The sequence below is a fragment of the Procambarus clarkii genome, chromosome 22 (genome assembly GCF_040958095.1).
Source record: "Procambarus clarkii isolate CNS0578487 chromosome 22, FALCON_Pclarkii_2.0, whole genome shotgun sequence".
NCBI classification, from domain to species: domain Eukaryota; kingdom Metazoa; phylum Arthropoda; class Malacostraca; order Decapoda; family Cambaridae; genus Procambarus; species Procambarus clarkii.
Window position 1 is genome coordinate 25,379,198 of NC_091171.1, and position 14,992 is coordinate 25,394,189.

Sequence of the window (14,992 nt, forward strand, 5' to 3'; positions counted from 1 at the left end):
ACGTGTTTGCTAAGTACCATTAAATGAAATCTCATAAAAAACAAGATATGAGCCTATAATTATCTTGCCAACAAATTTTTACTCGAAAATAAACAAGTGAACAAATCCACAAGGGCCGCGACGAGGAAATCACGTTAGTGTGATTTCTGTGTTACGCCAAAATAGTTTTCCCTAATCTCTTCCTGCGTCTAGAAAACAAAATAACAAACTGGAGAACCTTACACAAGCCGCCGGCTTCCTGTCCCAGTCGAGGCCCCTAGAGAGATGGTGGCGCTTACATAAATTAAAGTAAATTCAGAGCGAGATTTGCTTCAGAAAAAAATGACTATCAGACACTGCTTTACATAATTACAATGACATTATCTACAAATCTGTAGATCTGCAGATATTAGATATATTTCAAGATAAACTTAAGCGAATTGACATCTTAAACGTAACATCCTACTGAGAATATTATTGTTTGGGATACAGGACATGAGGACATATAGTTGTAACCAGCGACCTCTATATATTAGCTGAAATTAATGAACAGAGAGTCACTAGAGCTTATATCGATGAACTTTGAATTCCTAGATCTTATAACTATGAACTCTGAATTCCTAGAACTTATAACGATGAACTTTGAATTCCTAGATCTTATAACTATGAACTCTGAATTCCTAGAACTTATAACGATGAACTTTGAATTCCTAGAGCCTATAACGCTGAACAGAAAGTCCGTAGAGCTTATAGCGATGAACAGAAAGCCACTAGAGTTCATATCGATAAACAGAAAGCCCCTAGTGAACATGTTATGTTTAATAAAAACATGAAATTTTCACCGAAAATCCACACTTTCCCTTGTGTTAAAATTTCCCTTCAGCTTGCTGAATTGCTTATATGGAACTCTGGAAGTTGTGAGCCTACTACTGAGGTTGACTCACTCGCCCATAACAAAGCATCAGAGCAGTATACATTCACAGTGGTTTTTAACATTCATAAGAAAACATTAAGCTTGTAAGGGTTTATCACCAGTCTACCAAGATGAAGCATTAAGTGTGAGGACAATGTAAGTGAATCACACTCATAACTCTTCCAGATCAGTCACAACTGATGTATTATTAACTAATATTAAACCTAAATGAATGTGAATGATATGTAAGTAAAAATATTTGTAGTCAGATCTTGTCACTCTAAAGTTCTTGTGTCAGTCTCTTAGTTCAAGGTGCAAGGTCCCAAGTAACCGGGTGCAAGGTCCCAGGTAACCGGGTGCAAGGTCCCAAGTAACCGGGTGCAAGGTCCCAGGTAACCGGGTGCAAGGTCCCAGGTAACCGGGTGCAAGGTCTCAGGTAACCGGGTGCAAGGTCCCAGGTAACCGGGTGCAAGGTCCCAGGTAACCGGGTGCAAGGTCCCAGGTAACCGGGTGCAAGGTCGCAGGTAACCGGGTGCAAGGTCCCAAGTAACCGGGTGCAAGGTCCCAGGTAACCGGGTGCAAGGTCCCAAGTAACCGGGTGCAAGGTCCCAAGTAACAAGTTTAGCATCTTCCAGCTGTGTTGCTATGGTCTGTCTTGCGATGGTACACAATGGTCTGTTCTGTAGTTGTTCCTACCGCTGGATAGTCTGTACTGTGGTGGTACAGTTTGGTCTGTACTGTGGTGGTACAGTTTGGTCTGTACTGTGGTGGTACAGTTTGGTCTGTACTGTGGTGGTACAGTTTGGTCTGTACTGTGGTGGTACAGTTTGGGTCTTACTGTGGTGGTACAGTCTGATATGTACTATGGCTGTGCAGACTGGTTTGTACTCTGGTACAAACTAAATACCTGCTGCTGATTGGTCTACGCTATTATGGAGACTGGCCTGTGTACTGTCACTGGGTGTACACATCTCCTTGGTATAGACCAATGGGTGTCTGTCATTAACTTACCTTGGCAAAATAAATATAATTAATGAACATTTACAAGGTAACTGCTTCCTAAAGGGATTTAGACCTTGACTATAATTGGCAGTTGACGCATGTTAAACACAGTCTGTCTTCCTAAGGTTTCCCAACGTCAAGAAATTGTCGTACTAAAGTGTTCTTATCCTAACCTCCCAGAGGACCCAAAACAGAAAACGGGGCAGTGTGTCACTTTTGCGAGCCGATGCCATTTTCTAGTAAGTGAATTTTTTGGCCTTAGATAGAGTATACGTCAAAATGCGACGCTCTGCTAAGAAGACGATTAAATAAGTGAGTGTGCACTTAAGTTAGATACTAAGAGCATAAGCTAGGTACTAAGAGAATTGATCATTAAGGCTGTTCATCGTTTCAGACTTAATGAAAGTCTTACAACAAGTGTTTCATATAATGATTCCTGAACAAAGTGTCATGAGGAGGATGTAAGCATTTAACACTCGCTATGAGGACTCTGGGTTGATGATCCACCAGACTATCTGAGCTGTCAGGGAGCTTCCAGTATTGTGTTGTAAGCTATTACGGAAGAATATAAACAAGACGAGGTCATGTCGGGGTCATTAACTGTTTGTACTGTTCACTGGAAAGTTGATTACATCGACAATGTGTAAACAGACTTGCTTGGTGAGTTTAAGAATGGGTATGTTGAGGGGTGGACAAAGTTCCTCGGTAAGTGTGTGAGGTGTGAATAATCTGAAACCACTGAGATGTGCCTGGTGAGTTTAGGAATGAGTGTGTTGTGGGGTAGACAATGTTCCCCGCAAGTGTGAGGCGTGAGTGTAAACAAAAACGAAACTTGAGATAACTTACACTTCATGTGCTTGATCTGGTCGGACATGATCTGGTAGAACATGTGGTAGGAGCGCTCCAGGGGCTGCTGGGAGATGACACGGGCCTTCTCCAGCAGGTAGGTCTCGATATCAGCGCCGGACAGCTTGCCGCTTGGCCCGAAGTGAATACGGATGAACTTACCCTGTGGGCGAGGCGCGCATGTGGTTACACAGGGGGGGTGAACGTGCTTAAACATTTGCATCTATATTAGAAAAAGAGCGTGAGGGTCATTCAGGACATGAGGAGAGTGGTGGATCTGATTTCCTTACAGGAAAGAAAACTTCAGAATTATTAAACAACTGTGCCTGTCGGACGGAATCATTGGAAAACAAAATACGACTAAAAATAGCTTTAGTGTAAGTTATTGTGAGGAAGGAAGATACTCACGAAGCGAGAGGAGTTGTCATTACGGACAGTCTTGGCGTTACCGAAGGCTTCCAGGACGGGGTTGGTCTGCACGATCTGATCTTCCAGGTTCTGTGAGGGAGTGGTGGGAGGCGTTAGTGTCTGAGTCACGCTTATCCTGGCGAGAGGTTCCTTGTCAACAATTACAAAATGAGCGCACGAAGTAGAGTTGCAACTGTGCATAAAGAAAATACTTCTGTCATCAATAACATGATTATATTTTATCATTAGAATTAACTTGCGAGACTTCAGAATTTAATCTGAGATGTATATTACATCAGCCATTCCAAGGAGATGGTAAAGAAGCAAGAAACTGTAGGCCAACATACGGAAGTTTGTAGCACAAATTAGCGGACGGGGTTAAGACAGGAGGCAAGACAGGCGTTGGAGTGCCAGGGTGGCATCACTGCTGGCGTTCAGAGAACCATCTCACGGATTGGAAGGGTGGGACAGTGAGTACCGTTTTAATACTGATGGATAACAAACTTGCACATTTCAGTAATACAATATCAAGACTACAACTTCTGGTGTCCCATTAGAAGTTCAAGGGTGTCTTAAACTGAAAGAACAAATACATGTGGTCCCCCAGCCTCATGTCATATAGAGAGGCTTCTTGTTCTTCCAGTACACGGAAAAGTCCCCGAGGCTAGGTATGGACGGCCTCTCGTCTTGATACATTACCTGCTTCTTCTCTTCTGGCTTCTTCTTGGTGGAAGCGCCGACATTAGCGAAGTAGGCAATAACCTTCTTTGTGTTCTCAGTCTTGCCAGCACCAGACTCACCACTGCGTTAGAGAACATATTTACATAGTTAGCGGAAGCTGAAGAGGGAAATGAAGCGAGAGTAACGTTATGGAACAAGGTAGAACCAGCAGGCAGGGTTCCAGGGTCACACAGGCACACGGGAAGCGGATCTCACCATAACCTGGTGCAAGCAGTCACAGGTCAGCGCCGTCAGCAAGTGGTGTGCTTGGTGAGGGCACCAGACTCTTGGTCAGTATAGCGTAGAAGCTAATGTTGGAAACACAGTATATACTGGGTACACGGTGAGCAGAGAAGTTTACAATATTTGGAGCGTAGCGAGTTTAAACAAAGCCAGTTTAGCTAGTACGGTAGTTGAATGAAGTTAATGTTGGCTTAGCGTTAGTAATTGAGTATGGACTGAGCCGTGTTTGAAGGAAGCCTTAAGGAGCAGCTCTGGTAAAGGAGCCCGAGGCACAGTAGAGAGCATTATTACCGTGAGAGGGACGCCACAAGGAAACTTACTCCACCACCAGAGAACTTGATTTCCTGCTTCTTCGACTCAAATTTATCAGTTCTCCTGGCGATGTTGGCAAAATACTGGATAACTTTCTTGGTGTTCTCGGTCTTGCCGGCCCCTGACTCGCCACTAATCAGGAGAGTCAAAGGAAGGAGGAAGAGGTAAGATGGCGGAGGTTACTGATGACGCAGAGGTGGAGGCCAGGGCGAGGCAGAGGGACCCAAACTCTCGTCCTACAGGAGGTCCACGCCACCCTGCCTCGCCCCTCGCCACACACACACACACACACACACACACACACACACACGAAGAAGTACAACATTTATGCCTTAATATATAACATTGCCGGTGGAAGTTAACATGTCGGTTTTGGGGTTTTAGAATTAGGATAAATGGCCTCAAATAAACTGTAACGATAATAATAAGGTAAACACTGATTAATTTACAAGCTTTGTGCAAGGCAATTTTTTAAAATGCAAACCATCAGATCTCAAAAAATTTTCAGGCATCAGAAAAGATATGGAATTAGTCTTATGAATTCCATAAAAAAAACCTATACTGGAAAAATGTCCTGCAGATTCCAGATACAAAATTATTTTCGCCAGGGATATAGACTGTATGGGAAAGATGCACTCATAAATCACAATATAGCACGTCGCATTAAGAATAACAGGGAATTATCTCATTATAATCAAATATAAAACAACATTCGCTAATCCGTCTGTCTTTCAGAAGGAAGATATTACAGATAATAGTAAGTGCAAGAACAGACTGAGTGTGAAGACGTTATGAGAGAAGGGGGCGAGACCTCCGGAGAGGCTCACTGACTCACGTGATCAACATGGACTGGTTCTCGTGATCTGGAAGACAGAAAACAGTAACTGAGTTGCATATCCACCTTTACCTGCGGGGTGGGGGGTGTCGTACACGTACACACCCGTGCTCTCGTGACGGTGTCTGAGAGCAAGGACCAACCCTCAGGCACCGGCCACTACTGACCACAACACCTCTAAACTAACAGTTCTCCATTGTGGATTTGCTTGCAAATAAATTATTATTTTCTCGTGCTATCGGTAGGAGGCTGGCAGCGTGTAGATGATATTATTATATGTGAGAGTGTCCTGCTTCACTGCTTGGCCATATACGGTATGCTGCTGAGCCGGTGCCAGTGAGGGGGAGGAGGGGGGGGGGGGTTCTGTGCCAGTGAAGCATGTGCCAACTGACACTAAAATAGCTTCCTGGCTGGCACCACTCTCACGCCCACCCCCACCCCCCCATCCTCTTTGCCCTCTTCCCCTTTCTGGGCGACCCTATCCCCCTCCCCCTCCACTAATAATGGAAGCCATATTTCAGTCTTTATCTCCACATTTGGACAAAATTGATTTAAATATGCACTATTGTATATTTAATCACTATTGTATATTTAATTAATCAAAGAGATGAATTGTATTGTAAATTATCTGCCTTTGGGACTACTCTTTCACTGGTGCCCTTGATCAACCAGATTCGTGTTGACTAGACTTAAACTTTACTTCATGTTTCATGAACATAAATCGTTATATAACTATGTTACTGTATATTTGATTAATGCGTATGGAGATGAATCATGTGACAGTGACTCATCCATGTATATGATGAATCATGTGATACAATGTGATATTATGAATGCATGTGTGAGTCATATGGCATGAGTCATGTGAAAGTGACTCATCCGAGCGTATGATGAGGCATGTCACAGTGACTCATCTACGTGAATAGATGAGTCATGTGAGAGCGACTCATCCATGTGTGTGTGAATGTCATGTGGTAGCGACCTATTCATGTGAGTGATGAGTCCAACTCATCCTCCTGAAATGATAACACTTTTTGAAACTAAGTGAACCATCGTACCAATATGCCGTTATGGAACCCAAGTAAGCCACTTTTTGTATTTTTTTTTGTCCGCAAAAAAATAAAGCTAAAACCAAACTTAAATATTCCTAGGCCTACTATAGCATATATATGTACTATATTAAGCCTCAGATTGCGTCAATTAGGCCTAAGATGGTTAGGTTTTATTAACAACATAAATAATAAAAAATTTCGGTTTATCCAAATTCAGTAAACCAAAAGTCTACTTTCTGGTAGTCCATCAGATAGTAGACTTTTAGTCTACTATTGACCATATCGTTACTATAAGTGCTTTTATTTTAGAGGCATGGATGGATGAGTTATGTAACAGTGAGTCAGCCATGTGGATGGATGAATCATGTAACAGTGAGTCAGCCGTGTGGATGGATGAGTTATGTAACAGTGAGTCAGCCATGTGGATGGATGAATCATGTAACAGTGAGTCAGCCGTGTGGATGAATGAGTCGTGTAAGAGTAACGCGTACACATGTATGGATGAGTTTTATTACATAACACGCTGTTCAACATGCTGAAATGTAGAGGACTTACTTTGCAACATATCCATGTAGGCACCGTCAGAGATGGCGAAGATGTGGGGCGGCACCTCATTACGCCTCTTGCCCTGGTAGATCTTGACGACGCGGTTGGTGTAGATGGGGTAGCGCTTGTAGGGGTTGATGGCGACGCAGAAGAGTCCGGAGTAGGTGTAGATGAGCTTGGTGACGTAGCGACACTTCAGATTGTACAGGACGGAGGCGTCGTTAAGGTAGGTCAAGTTGGACATGTCCTCGCACTTCTCGAACTTTGGAGGGTTGACCTGGTTCACGAGGTCCTTCTTGAAGTTCTTGGTCTCGCCGCCGGACAGGCCAACAGTGACCAGATCACCCTTGGTGCCCTGGATTTCGCCGAGGACGAAACCCTCCTTCTCGCAGGGAACCCAGCAGGCCTTCTTGGCATCGTAAGGTTTGGTCTGGTCGATGCGCTTCTGTTCCAGGGAGACGTACAGGTATTCGGTGGGGTCGGGGTCGGGCCCGGTGCTCTTCATAACAATATGGCCAGGCATGGTGAAGGTTGCTGCTTGGAAGCAGTCGAAGTTAAGTCAGACACACTGTACGGCAGAACAGCCCTGGAACTTTCCTGCAACAGAACACAAGTCATGAGCACCTTCACGATACAATCAGCATGATATATTCCTCCCAGCTAGTCACTGTATGGAGGGGCGGTATTTATATTGTACAAAACACATGGGGAAGATTTGTTTATTACTGTGAAATTGTCTTAACATGATCCCCTGTGGCTCACGGAGTCTTAACATGCACCCGTGTGGCTCTCTGAGCCTTAACATAATCTCTTCTAGCTCTCGAAGCCTTAACATGATATCGTGTGACTCTCAGAGTCTTAACATAGTCCTCTGTGACTCTCGGAGCCTTAACATGATCTCTTGTGGCTCTTGAAGCCTTACCATGATATCGTGTGACTCTCAGAGCCTTAACATAGTCCCCTGTGACTCTCGGAGCCTTGACATGATATACTGTGGCTCTCAGAGCCGTAGCATAGCTCCCTGTTGCTCACTAAGCCTTATCAAAGTCCCGTATGGCTCTCAGATTCTTATCATATAGTCTCCTGTGACTCTCAAAACGTTAACAGAATCCCTTGTGCCTGTCAGAGCCACAGAATCCCCTGTAGCTCTCAAGGGACTTAGCATAGTACCCCAGTAAGAGATTGGCTATATATTACAACGCCAGGCTTCACACCATCAGCAAAAGATCGGGAAATCAAAATCATCTAAGCTGAAGTAGAGGCATGAACATACTAACACATACTGAACCCTCAGCCTGTATTTACTAACATATATTAAATCTCAACATGTATTTACTGACACATTAAACCCCCAACAAGTAGCAACAACCAACACATTGGATGATCACTCTTCTTAACTTTACGAGAGAAGAAATGTTAATCTTGTATGTGAATTGTTTGTACAGTCGGTTCAAAACCCACTGGTCCTGGGTTCGAATCCCGGGCAAAGCAAGATGCTTGGGTACATTTCCTTACATTAAATCCCCAGGAGTTAATAAACTGTTATGGGTTGCCTCCTGATAAATGGCTAGTCCTTGCCCAAGGGGCGCTTCGGTAGGTCTAACGGGCTTCCTGTCCCCGAAAACAAAAAAGCCAACAAGAAATACCATGATATTTTATTCGCGTTAGTTAGCTATGACTCAGCCATATATTAACATGATCAAATAACCGTATATTAAAAGAAATAATGATAAAATCGAGATATTTCAAAATTCGCAAATTCCAAATAGAGACATTTGATGAACACTGAGCGTATCAATGAACAATAAAACAATGAGAAAGTTTGCAACATACGAGAAGGTTCAGTGCACCTCCTTGATCACGTCACACGACACTCCTGCTCACCCACCACACCACGACTGACGAGGGGGAGCTGGGCGTGGCTCTCATATACCCAGCCCCAGGAGGGGCATAGGGGCGAACGTGATGGGCACGAGGTGGGGGTGATGGGTGGGGTTGGGTGGTGGGTGGCCAGACCGCACTTGGCAAGCCTCCCCCCCCCTCCCATTCCCTTCCCGGCAACCTGACACCTCACCTACGCTATAAATACATGTGGGCAGGTGTTGGGACTACCACCCTTCTGCTGATGGCAGTCACGTCATGTATAGTCCTACTGTGGGTCGGGGCGCGCCACGTATATATCTATTGTTGGTCGGGACACGCCTCGTAGGTCTGAGGTTGATCAGGAAATGCCACGTATAGACTTACTGATGGTCGGGGATTCTTATATGGGTCTACTATTGGTCAGGGGACTAGCTGCCGCGTAGACCTAACTATTGGTCGGGTCGTGGTACATGGAACTACTGTTGGTCAGTGCGAGCACATGGACCCGCCCCGTCTACTGTTGGTCGGGGCGTTCCACGTAGACCTACTGTTGGTCGGGGAGTGGCATGTAGTTCCATTATTGGTCGGCCGTGCCACTTGGAACTACTGTTAATTGAGGCGTGTCATATGGACTTACTGTTCGACGGGGTGTTCCATATGGACCTATAGTTAGTCGGTGTGTGCCACACGGACTTACGGTTGGTCGGGACGTGCCAGATAGACCCACTCTTGGTCGGCGTGTGCTACATAAAGTTACTTAGTCGGGGCGTACCACGTCCAACTGCTGGTGGTAGGAGTTTCACGTTTAACCCCATAAATGGTTTTATTTAATAAGTTCACTATAGGAGCAGAGTTAGTTTACATAGGAAATTGTCTCGCCCATTCACATTATTGATTCATGAATATACATAATATATAAGGAATATTCTCTCTGATTTATTTTTCGTTGTCAATAAACCTGATAACTTAATTAGATATTGGGTTTATTTCTTGACTTATGAAAGCGAGAGTGGAGAGCACTCTGAATATTACTTATTTAAGATTCAGACTTGATAGTTAATTTTATACATTACATGGTTGTATCTTCTTAACTGTTAACGTTGATTATAACACTGTTGAACAGAAATAAGTTCCATTCCTTGTCTGGTAAACCTACGAACGGATGGTGGCAGCTCTACTTCTATCTACTAAAACTCTTTCTACTCATTATACTCTTATTCTACCCCCTCTGTCTCTCTCTTAGTCTACCCTTCATCCCATCTTCCATCTCTGCTCTACACTTTCCATGCAGGGGTCGATGTAGACCTCCATTTCACCTCACTATCCTCCCCCCACACCCCACCTCACTGACACCTCCAATTCTCTGACGACCTGTTCACTTGAGATAGTTCAGCAAGTCCCGCCTCTGTCTGGTGACTTGGTGAACAGGATGACAGTGGCATGCCCGTATATTCACTCACAGGATGAGTGATGTAGCTAAATACTGTCACCATAGCGTTATGTTTACTCTGAGAATGAGTGCTACAGAGTACATGACTTCCACAAAGTGAATGATTGCCGCAGAGTGCAAGACTGCCATAAAGTGCATGACGGACATAAAGTGCATGACTGCCACAGAGTGCATGACTGCCATAAAGTGCATGAGTGCCACAGAGTGCATGGCTGCCGCAGCGTGCAAGACTGACACCGAGTGCATGACTGTCACGGAGTGCATGACTGCCACGGAGTGCATGACTGCCAGAGTGCATGACTGCCATAAAGTGCATGACTGCCACAGAGTGCATGAATGATATAAAGTGCATGACTGCTATAAAGTGCATGACTGCCACAGAGTGCATGACTGCCACAGAGTGCATGACTGCCACAGAGTGCATGACTGCAACAGAGTGCATGACTGTCACAGAGTGCATGACTGTCACAGAGTGCGTGACTGCCATAAAGTGCATGACTGTCACAGAGCTCATGACTGCCACAGAGTGCAAGACTACCGCGAAGTGCATGACTGCCGCAGAGTGCATGAGTGCCATAGAGAGCATGACTGTCACAGAGTGCACGACTGCCATTAAGTGCATGAGTGGCACAAAGTGTATGACTGCCACAGAGTGCATGAATGATATAAAGTGCATGACTGCTATAAAGTGCATGACTGCCACAGAGTGCATGACTGCCACAGAGTGCATGACTGCAACAGAGTGCATGACTGTCACAGAGTGCATGACTGTCACAGAGTGCGTGACTGCCATAAAGTGCATGACTGTCACAGAGCTCATGACTGCCACAGAGTGCAAGACTACCGCGAAGTGCATGACTGCCGCAGAGTGCATGAGTGCCATAGAGAGCATGAGTGCCACAGAGTGCATGAGTGCCACACAGAGTGCATGACTGCCATTAAGTGCTTAAATGCCACAGAGTGCATGAGTGCCTCAAAGTGCACGACTGCCATAAAGTGCATGAGTGCTACAGAGTGCATGACTGTCACAGAGTGCACGACTGCCATTAAGTGCATGAGTGGCACAAAGTGTATGACTGCCACAGAGTGCATGACTGCCACAGAGTGCATGACTGCCACAGAGTGCATGAGTTCCACAGAGTGCATGACTGCCATTAAGTGCATGACTGCCACAGAGTGCACGATTGGCAAAAAGTGCATGACTGCCATTAAGTGCATAAGTGCCACAAAGTTCATAACTGCCTCAGAGTGCATGACTGCCTCAGAGTGCATGACTGCCACAGAGTGCATGCGTGCCTCAGCGTGCATGACTGCCACAGAGTGCATGACTAACACAGAGTGCATGACTGCCTCAGAGTGCATGACTGCCACAGAGTGCATGAGTGCCACAGAGAGCATGAATGCCACAGAGTGCATGACTGCCACAGAGTGCATGACTGACACAGAGTGCATGACCGACACAGAGTGCATGACCGACACAGAGTGCATGACTGCCACAAAGTGCATGACTGCTACAGAGAGCATGACTGCCACAGAGAGCATGACTGACACAGAGTGCATGACTGACACAGAGAGCATGACTGCCACAGAGAGCATGACTGCCACAGAGTGCATGACTGACACAGAGAGCATGACTGACACAGAGTGCATGACTGACACAGAGTGCATGAATGATATAAAGTGCATGACTGCTATAAAGTGCATGACTGCTATAAAGTGCATGAGTGCCAAAGAGTGCATGACTGCCACAGAGAGCATGACTGCCACAGAGTGCATGACTGACACAGAGTGCATGACTGACACAGAGTGCATGACTGACACAGTGCATGACTGCCACAGAGAGCATGACTGACACAGAGTGCATGACTGACACAGAGTGCATGACTGACACAGAGTGCATGAATGATACAAAGTGCATGACTGCTATAAAGTGCATGAGTGCCAAAGAGTGCATGACTGCCACAGAGTGCATGACTGACACAGAGTGCATGACTGACACAGAGTGCATGACTGACACAGAGTGCATGACTGACACAGAGTGCATGACTGCCACAGAGAGCATGACTGCCACAGAGTGCATGACTGACACAGAGAGCGTGACTGACGCAGAGAGCGTGACTGACACAGAGTGCATGACTGACACAGAGAGTATGACTGACACAGAGTGCATGATTGACACAGAGTGCATGACTGACACAGAGTGCATGACTGACACAGAGTGCATGACTGACACAGAGTGCATGACTGACACAGAGAGCATGAATGCCACAGAGTGCATGACTGCCACAGAGTGCATGACTGACACAGAGTGCATGACTGACACAGAGTGCATGACTGACACAGAGAGCATGAATGCCACAGTGCATGACTGCCATAGAGTGCATGACTGACACAGAGTGCATGAATGCCACAGAGTGCATGACTGTCACAGAGTGCATGACTGCCACAGAGTGCATGAGTGCCACAGAGTACATGACTGACACAGAGAGCATGAGTGCCACAGAGTTCATGAGTGCCACAGAGTGCATGACTGCCACAGAGTGCATGCGTGCCACAGAGTGCATGACTGCCAGAGTGCATGACTGCCACAGAGTGCATGACTGCCACAGAGTGCATGACTGCCACAGAGTGCATGAGTGCCTCAGAGTGCATGACTGCAACAGAGTGAATGAGTGCCTCAGAGTGCATGACTGCCACAGAGTGCATGACTGCCTCAGAGTGCATGATGGCCACAGAGTGCATGACTGCCTCAGAGTGCATGATTGCCACAGAGTGCATGACTGCCTCAGAGTGCATGATTGCCACAGAGTGCATGACTGCAACAGAGTGAATGAGTGCCACAGAGTGCATGACTGCCACAGAGTGCATGACTGCCACAGAGTGCATGAGTGCATGACTGCCACAGAGTGCATGACTGCCACAGAGAGCATGACTGCCACAGAGTGCATGAGTGCCACAGAGTGCATGACTGCCTCAGAGTGCATGACTACCACTGAGTGCATGACTGCCTAAGAGTGCACGACTGCCTAAGAGTGCATGATTGCCACAGTGCATGACTGCTTCAGAGTGTATGACTGCCACAGAGTGAACTGGTTAACGTGCCAGTTATATCACTAACTTCTTGCAGTGAATTACTGTAATAATTATTTCACATATGTTATTTCTAGGACACGTACACTGGGAGGTGACTGCTCTAGGACACGCACACTGGGAGGTGGCTGCTCTAGGACACGTACACTAGGAGGTGACTGCTCTAGGACACGCACATTAGGAGGTGGCTGCTCTAGGACACGCACTCTGGGAGGTGGCTGCTCTAGGACACGCACACTGGGAGGTGACTGCTCTAGGACACGCACACTGGGAGGTGGCTGCTCTAGGACACGTACACTGGGAGGTGGCTGCTCTAGGACACGTACACTGGGAGGTGGCTGCTCTAGGACACGTACACTGGGAGGTGGCTGCTCTAGGACACGCACACTGGGAGGTGGCTGCTCTAGGACACGCACACTGGGAGGTGACTGCTCTAGGACACGCACACTGGGAGGTGGCTGCTCTAGGACACGTACACTGGGAGGTGGCTGCTCTAGGACACGCACACTGGGAGATGACTGCTCTAGGACACGCACACTGGGAGGTGGCTGCTCAAGGACACGCACACTGGGAGGTGACTGCTCTAGGACACGCACACTGGGAGGTGGCTGCTCTAGGACACGTACACTGGGAGGTGGCTGCTCTAGGACACGTACACTTGGAGGTGACTGCTCTAGGACACGCACACTAGGAGGTGGCTGCTCTAGGACACGCACACTGGGAGGTGGCTGCTCTAGGACACGCACACTGGGAGGTGGCTGCTCTAGGACACGTACACTGGGAGGTGGCTGCTCTAGGACACGCACACTGGGAGGTGGCTGCTCTAGGACACGCACACTGGGAGGTGGCTGCTCTAGGACACGCACACTGGGAGGTGGCTGCTCTAGGACACGTACACTGGGAGGTGGCTGCTCTAGGACACGCACACTAGAAGGTGACTGCTCTAGGACACGCACACTGGGAGGTGGCTGCTCTAGGACACGTACACTGGGAGGTGGCTGCTCTAGGACACGCACACTGGGAGGTGGCTGCTCTAGGACACGTACACTGGGAGGTGGCTGCTCTAGGACACGTACACTGGGAGGTGGCTGCTCTAGGACACGCACACTGGGAGGTGGCTGCTCTAGGACACGCACACTAGGAGGTGGCTGCTCTAGGACACGTACACTGGGAGGTGGCTGCTCTAGGACACGAACACTAGGAGGTGGCTGCTCTAGGACACGCACACTGGGAGGTGGCTGCTCTAGGACACGCACACTGGGAGGTGGCTGCTCTAGGACACGCACACTGGGAGATGGCTGCTCTAGGACACGCACACTGGGAGATGGCTGCTCTAGGACACGCACACGACACGCACCACCGAACAATCCTCACAAACAAAGGAGTGTTGCTCACCACGGATCGAAAGCTGTTCTGTAGAGACGAAGGTCTGGTCAGTATATATGTACCCGTGCAATATGATCCCCCGGGCTCGTGCTCATCACTCTCGCAACCATTGGCTGACGACTCGGGCTTAGCCCCGTTACTGTATCCGGCAACCAATCATCGAAGAGCTCTGAAAGCTGTTTCTTATGGGCATCTTAGGCACTAGTGACGTAAGCCTCCCCCCCCCCCCTCCCCTGCCTTTTTAGGGTGATAGTCGGGGGCCGAAGCCAAGATTCTCCCACCGAAGAGGACCCAGGCTGCGCTAAACGGGACCGCCGGCACATACAAGACTATTCACTTAACCTGGT

The 14,992-nt window shown here is 47.2% G+C and overlaps 4 protein-coding genes across 51 annotated transcripts in view; 3 read left to right on the top strand and 1 right to left on the bottom strand.

The window, feature by feature from the left end:
* LOC123760860 (myosin heavy chain, muscle) overlaps positions 1 to 14,757 on the bottom strand; it is a 48,573-nt gene extending 33,816 nt beyond the window's left edge. For 26 of the 48 annotated variants that reach the window (XM_069329547.1, XM_069329568.1, XM_069329552.1 and 23 more), the window contains exons 1-6: positions 8,690 to 8,837; positions 6,866 to 7,453; positions 5,259 to 5,286; positions 4,432 to 4,555; positions 3,149 to 3,238; positions 2,741 to 2,903 (exon numbers count right to left, since the gene is read on the bottom strand). In XM_069329547.1, coding sequence (XP_069185648.1) covers positions 2,741 to 2,903; positions 3,149 to 3,238; positions 4,432 to 4,555; positions 5,259 to 5,286; positions 6,866 to 7,379 — 919 coding nt within the window. In that variant the 5' untranslated portion in view covers positions 7,380 to 7,453; positions 8,690 to 8,837. Of the gene's footprint in view, positions 1 to 2,740; positions 2,904 to 3,148; positions 3,239 to 3,847; positions 3,951 to 4,431; positions 4,556 to 5,258; positions 5,287 to 6,865; positions 7,454 to 8,689; positions 8,838 to 14,654 lie in introns of those variants that run through there. The other 22 variants (XM_069329593.1, XM_069329573.1, XM_069329587.1 and 19 more) reach the window with 2 other exon arrangements.
* Positions 10,520 to 11,101, top strand: LOC138367460 (uro-adherence factor A-like). The gene has a single exon (XM_069329122.1). The coding sequence runs from the start codon at positions 10,520 to 10,522 to the stop codon at positions 11,099 to 11,101; it is 582 nt and encodes a 193-aa protein (XP_069185223.1).
* LOC138367461 (uro-adherence factor A-like) lies at positions 11,098 to 12,021 on the top strand. Its single transcript, XM_069329123.1, has one exon. It carries the CDS (start codon positions 11,098 to 11,100, stop codon positions 12,019 to 12,021), a length of 924 nt encoding a protein of 307 aa, XP_069185224.1.
* On the top strand, positions 12,032 to 12,559 carry LOC138367462 (uro-adherence factor A-like). The gene has a single exon (XM_069329124.1). The coding sequence runs from the start codon at positions 12,032 to 12,034 to the stop codon at positions 12,557 to 12,559; it is 528 nt and encodes a 175-aa protein (XP_069185225.1).
* Positions 14,758 to 14,992: the final 235 nt, after the last annotated feature.

Coding starts and splice junctions, on each gene's coding strand:
- LOC138367461 (XM_069329123.1), top strand. CDS start 11,098: ATGACTGCCATTAAGTGCTTAAATGCCACAGAGTGCATGAGTGCCTCA.
- LOC138367462 (XM_069329124.1), top strand. CDS start 12,032: ATGACTGACACAGAGTGCATGACTGACACAGAGTGCATGAATGATACA.
- LOC138367460 (XM_069329122.1), top strand. CDS start 10,520: ATGACTGCTATAAAGTGCATGACTGCCACAGAGTGCATGACTGCCACA.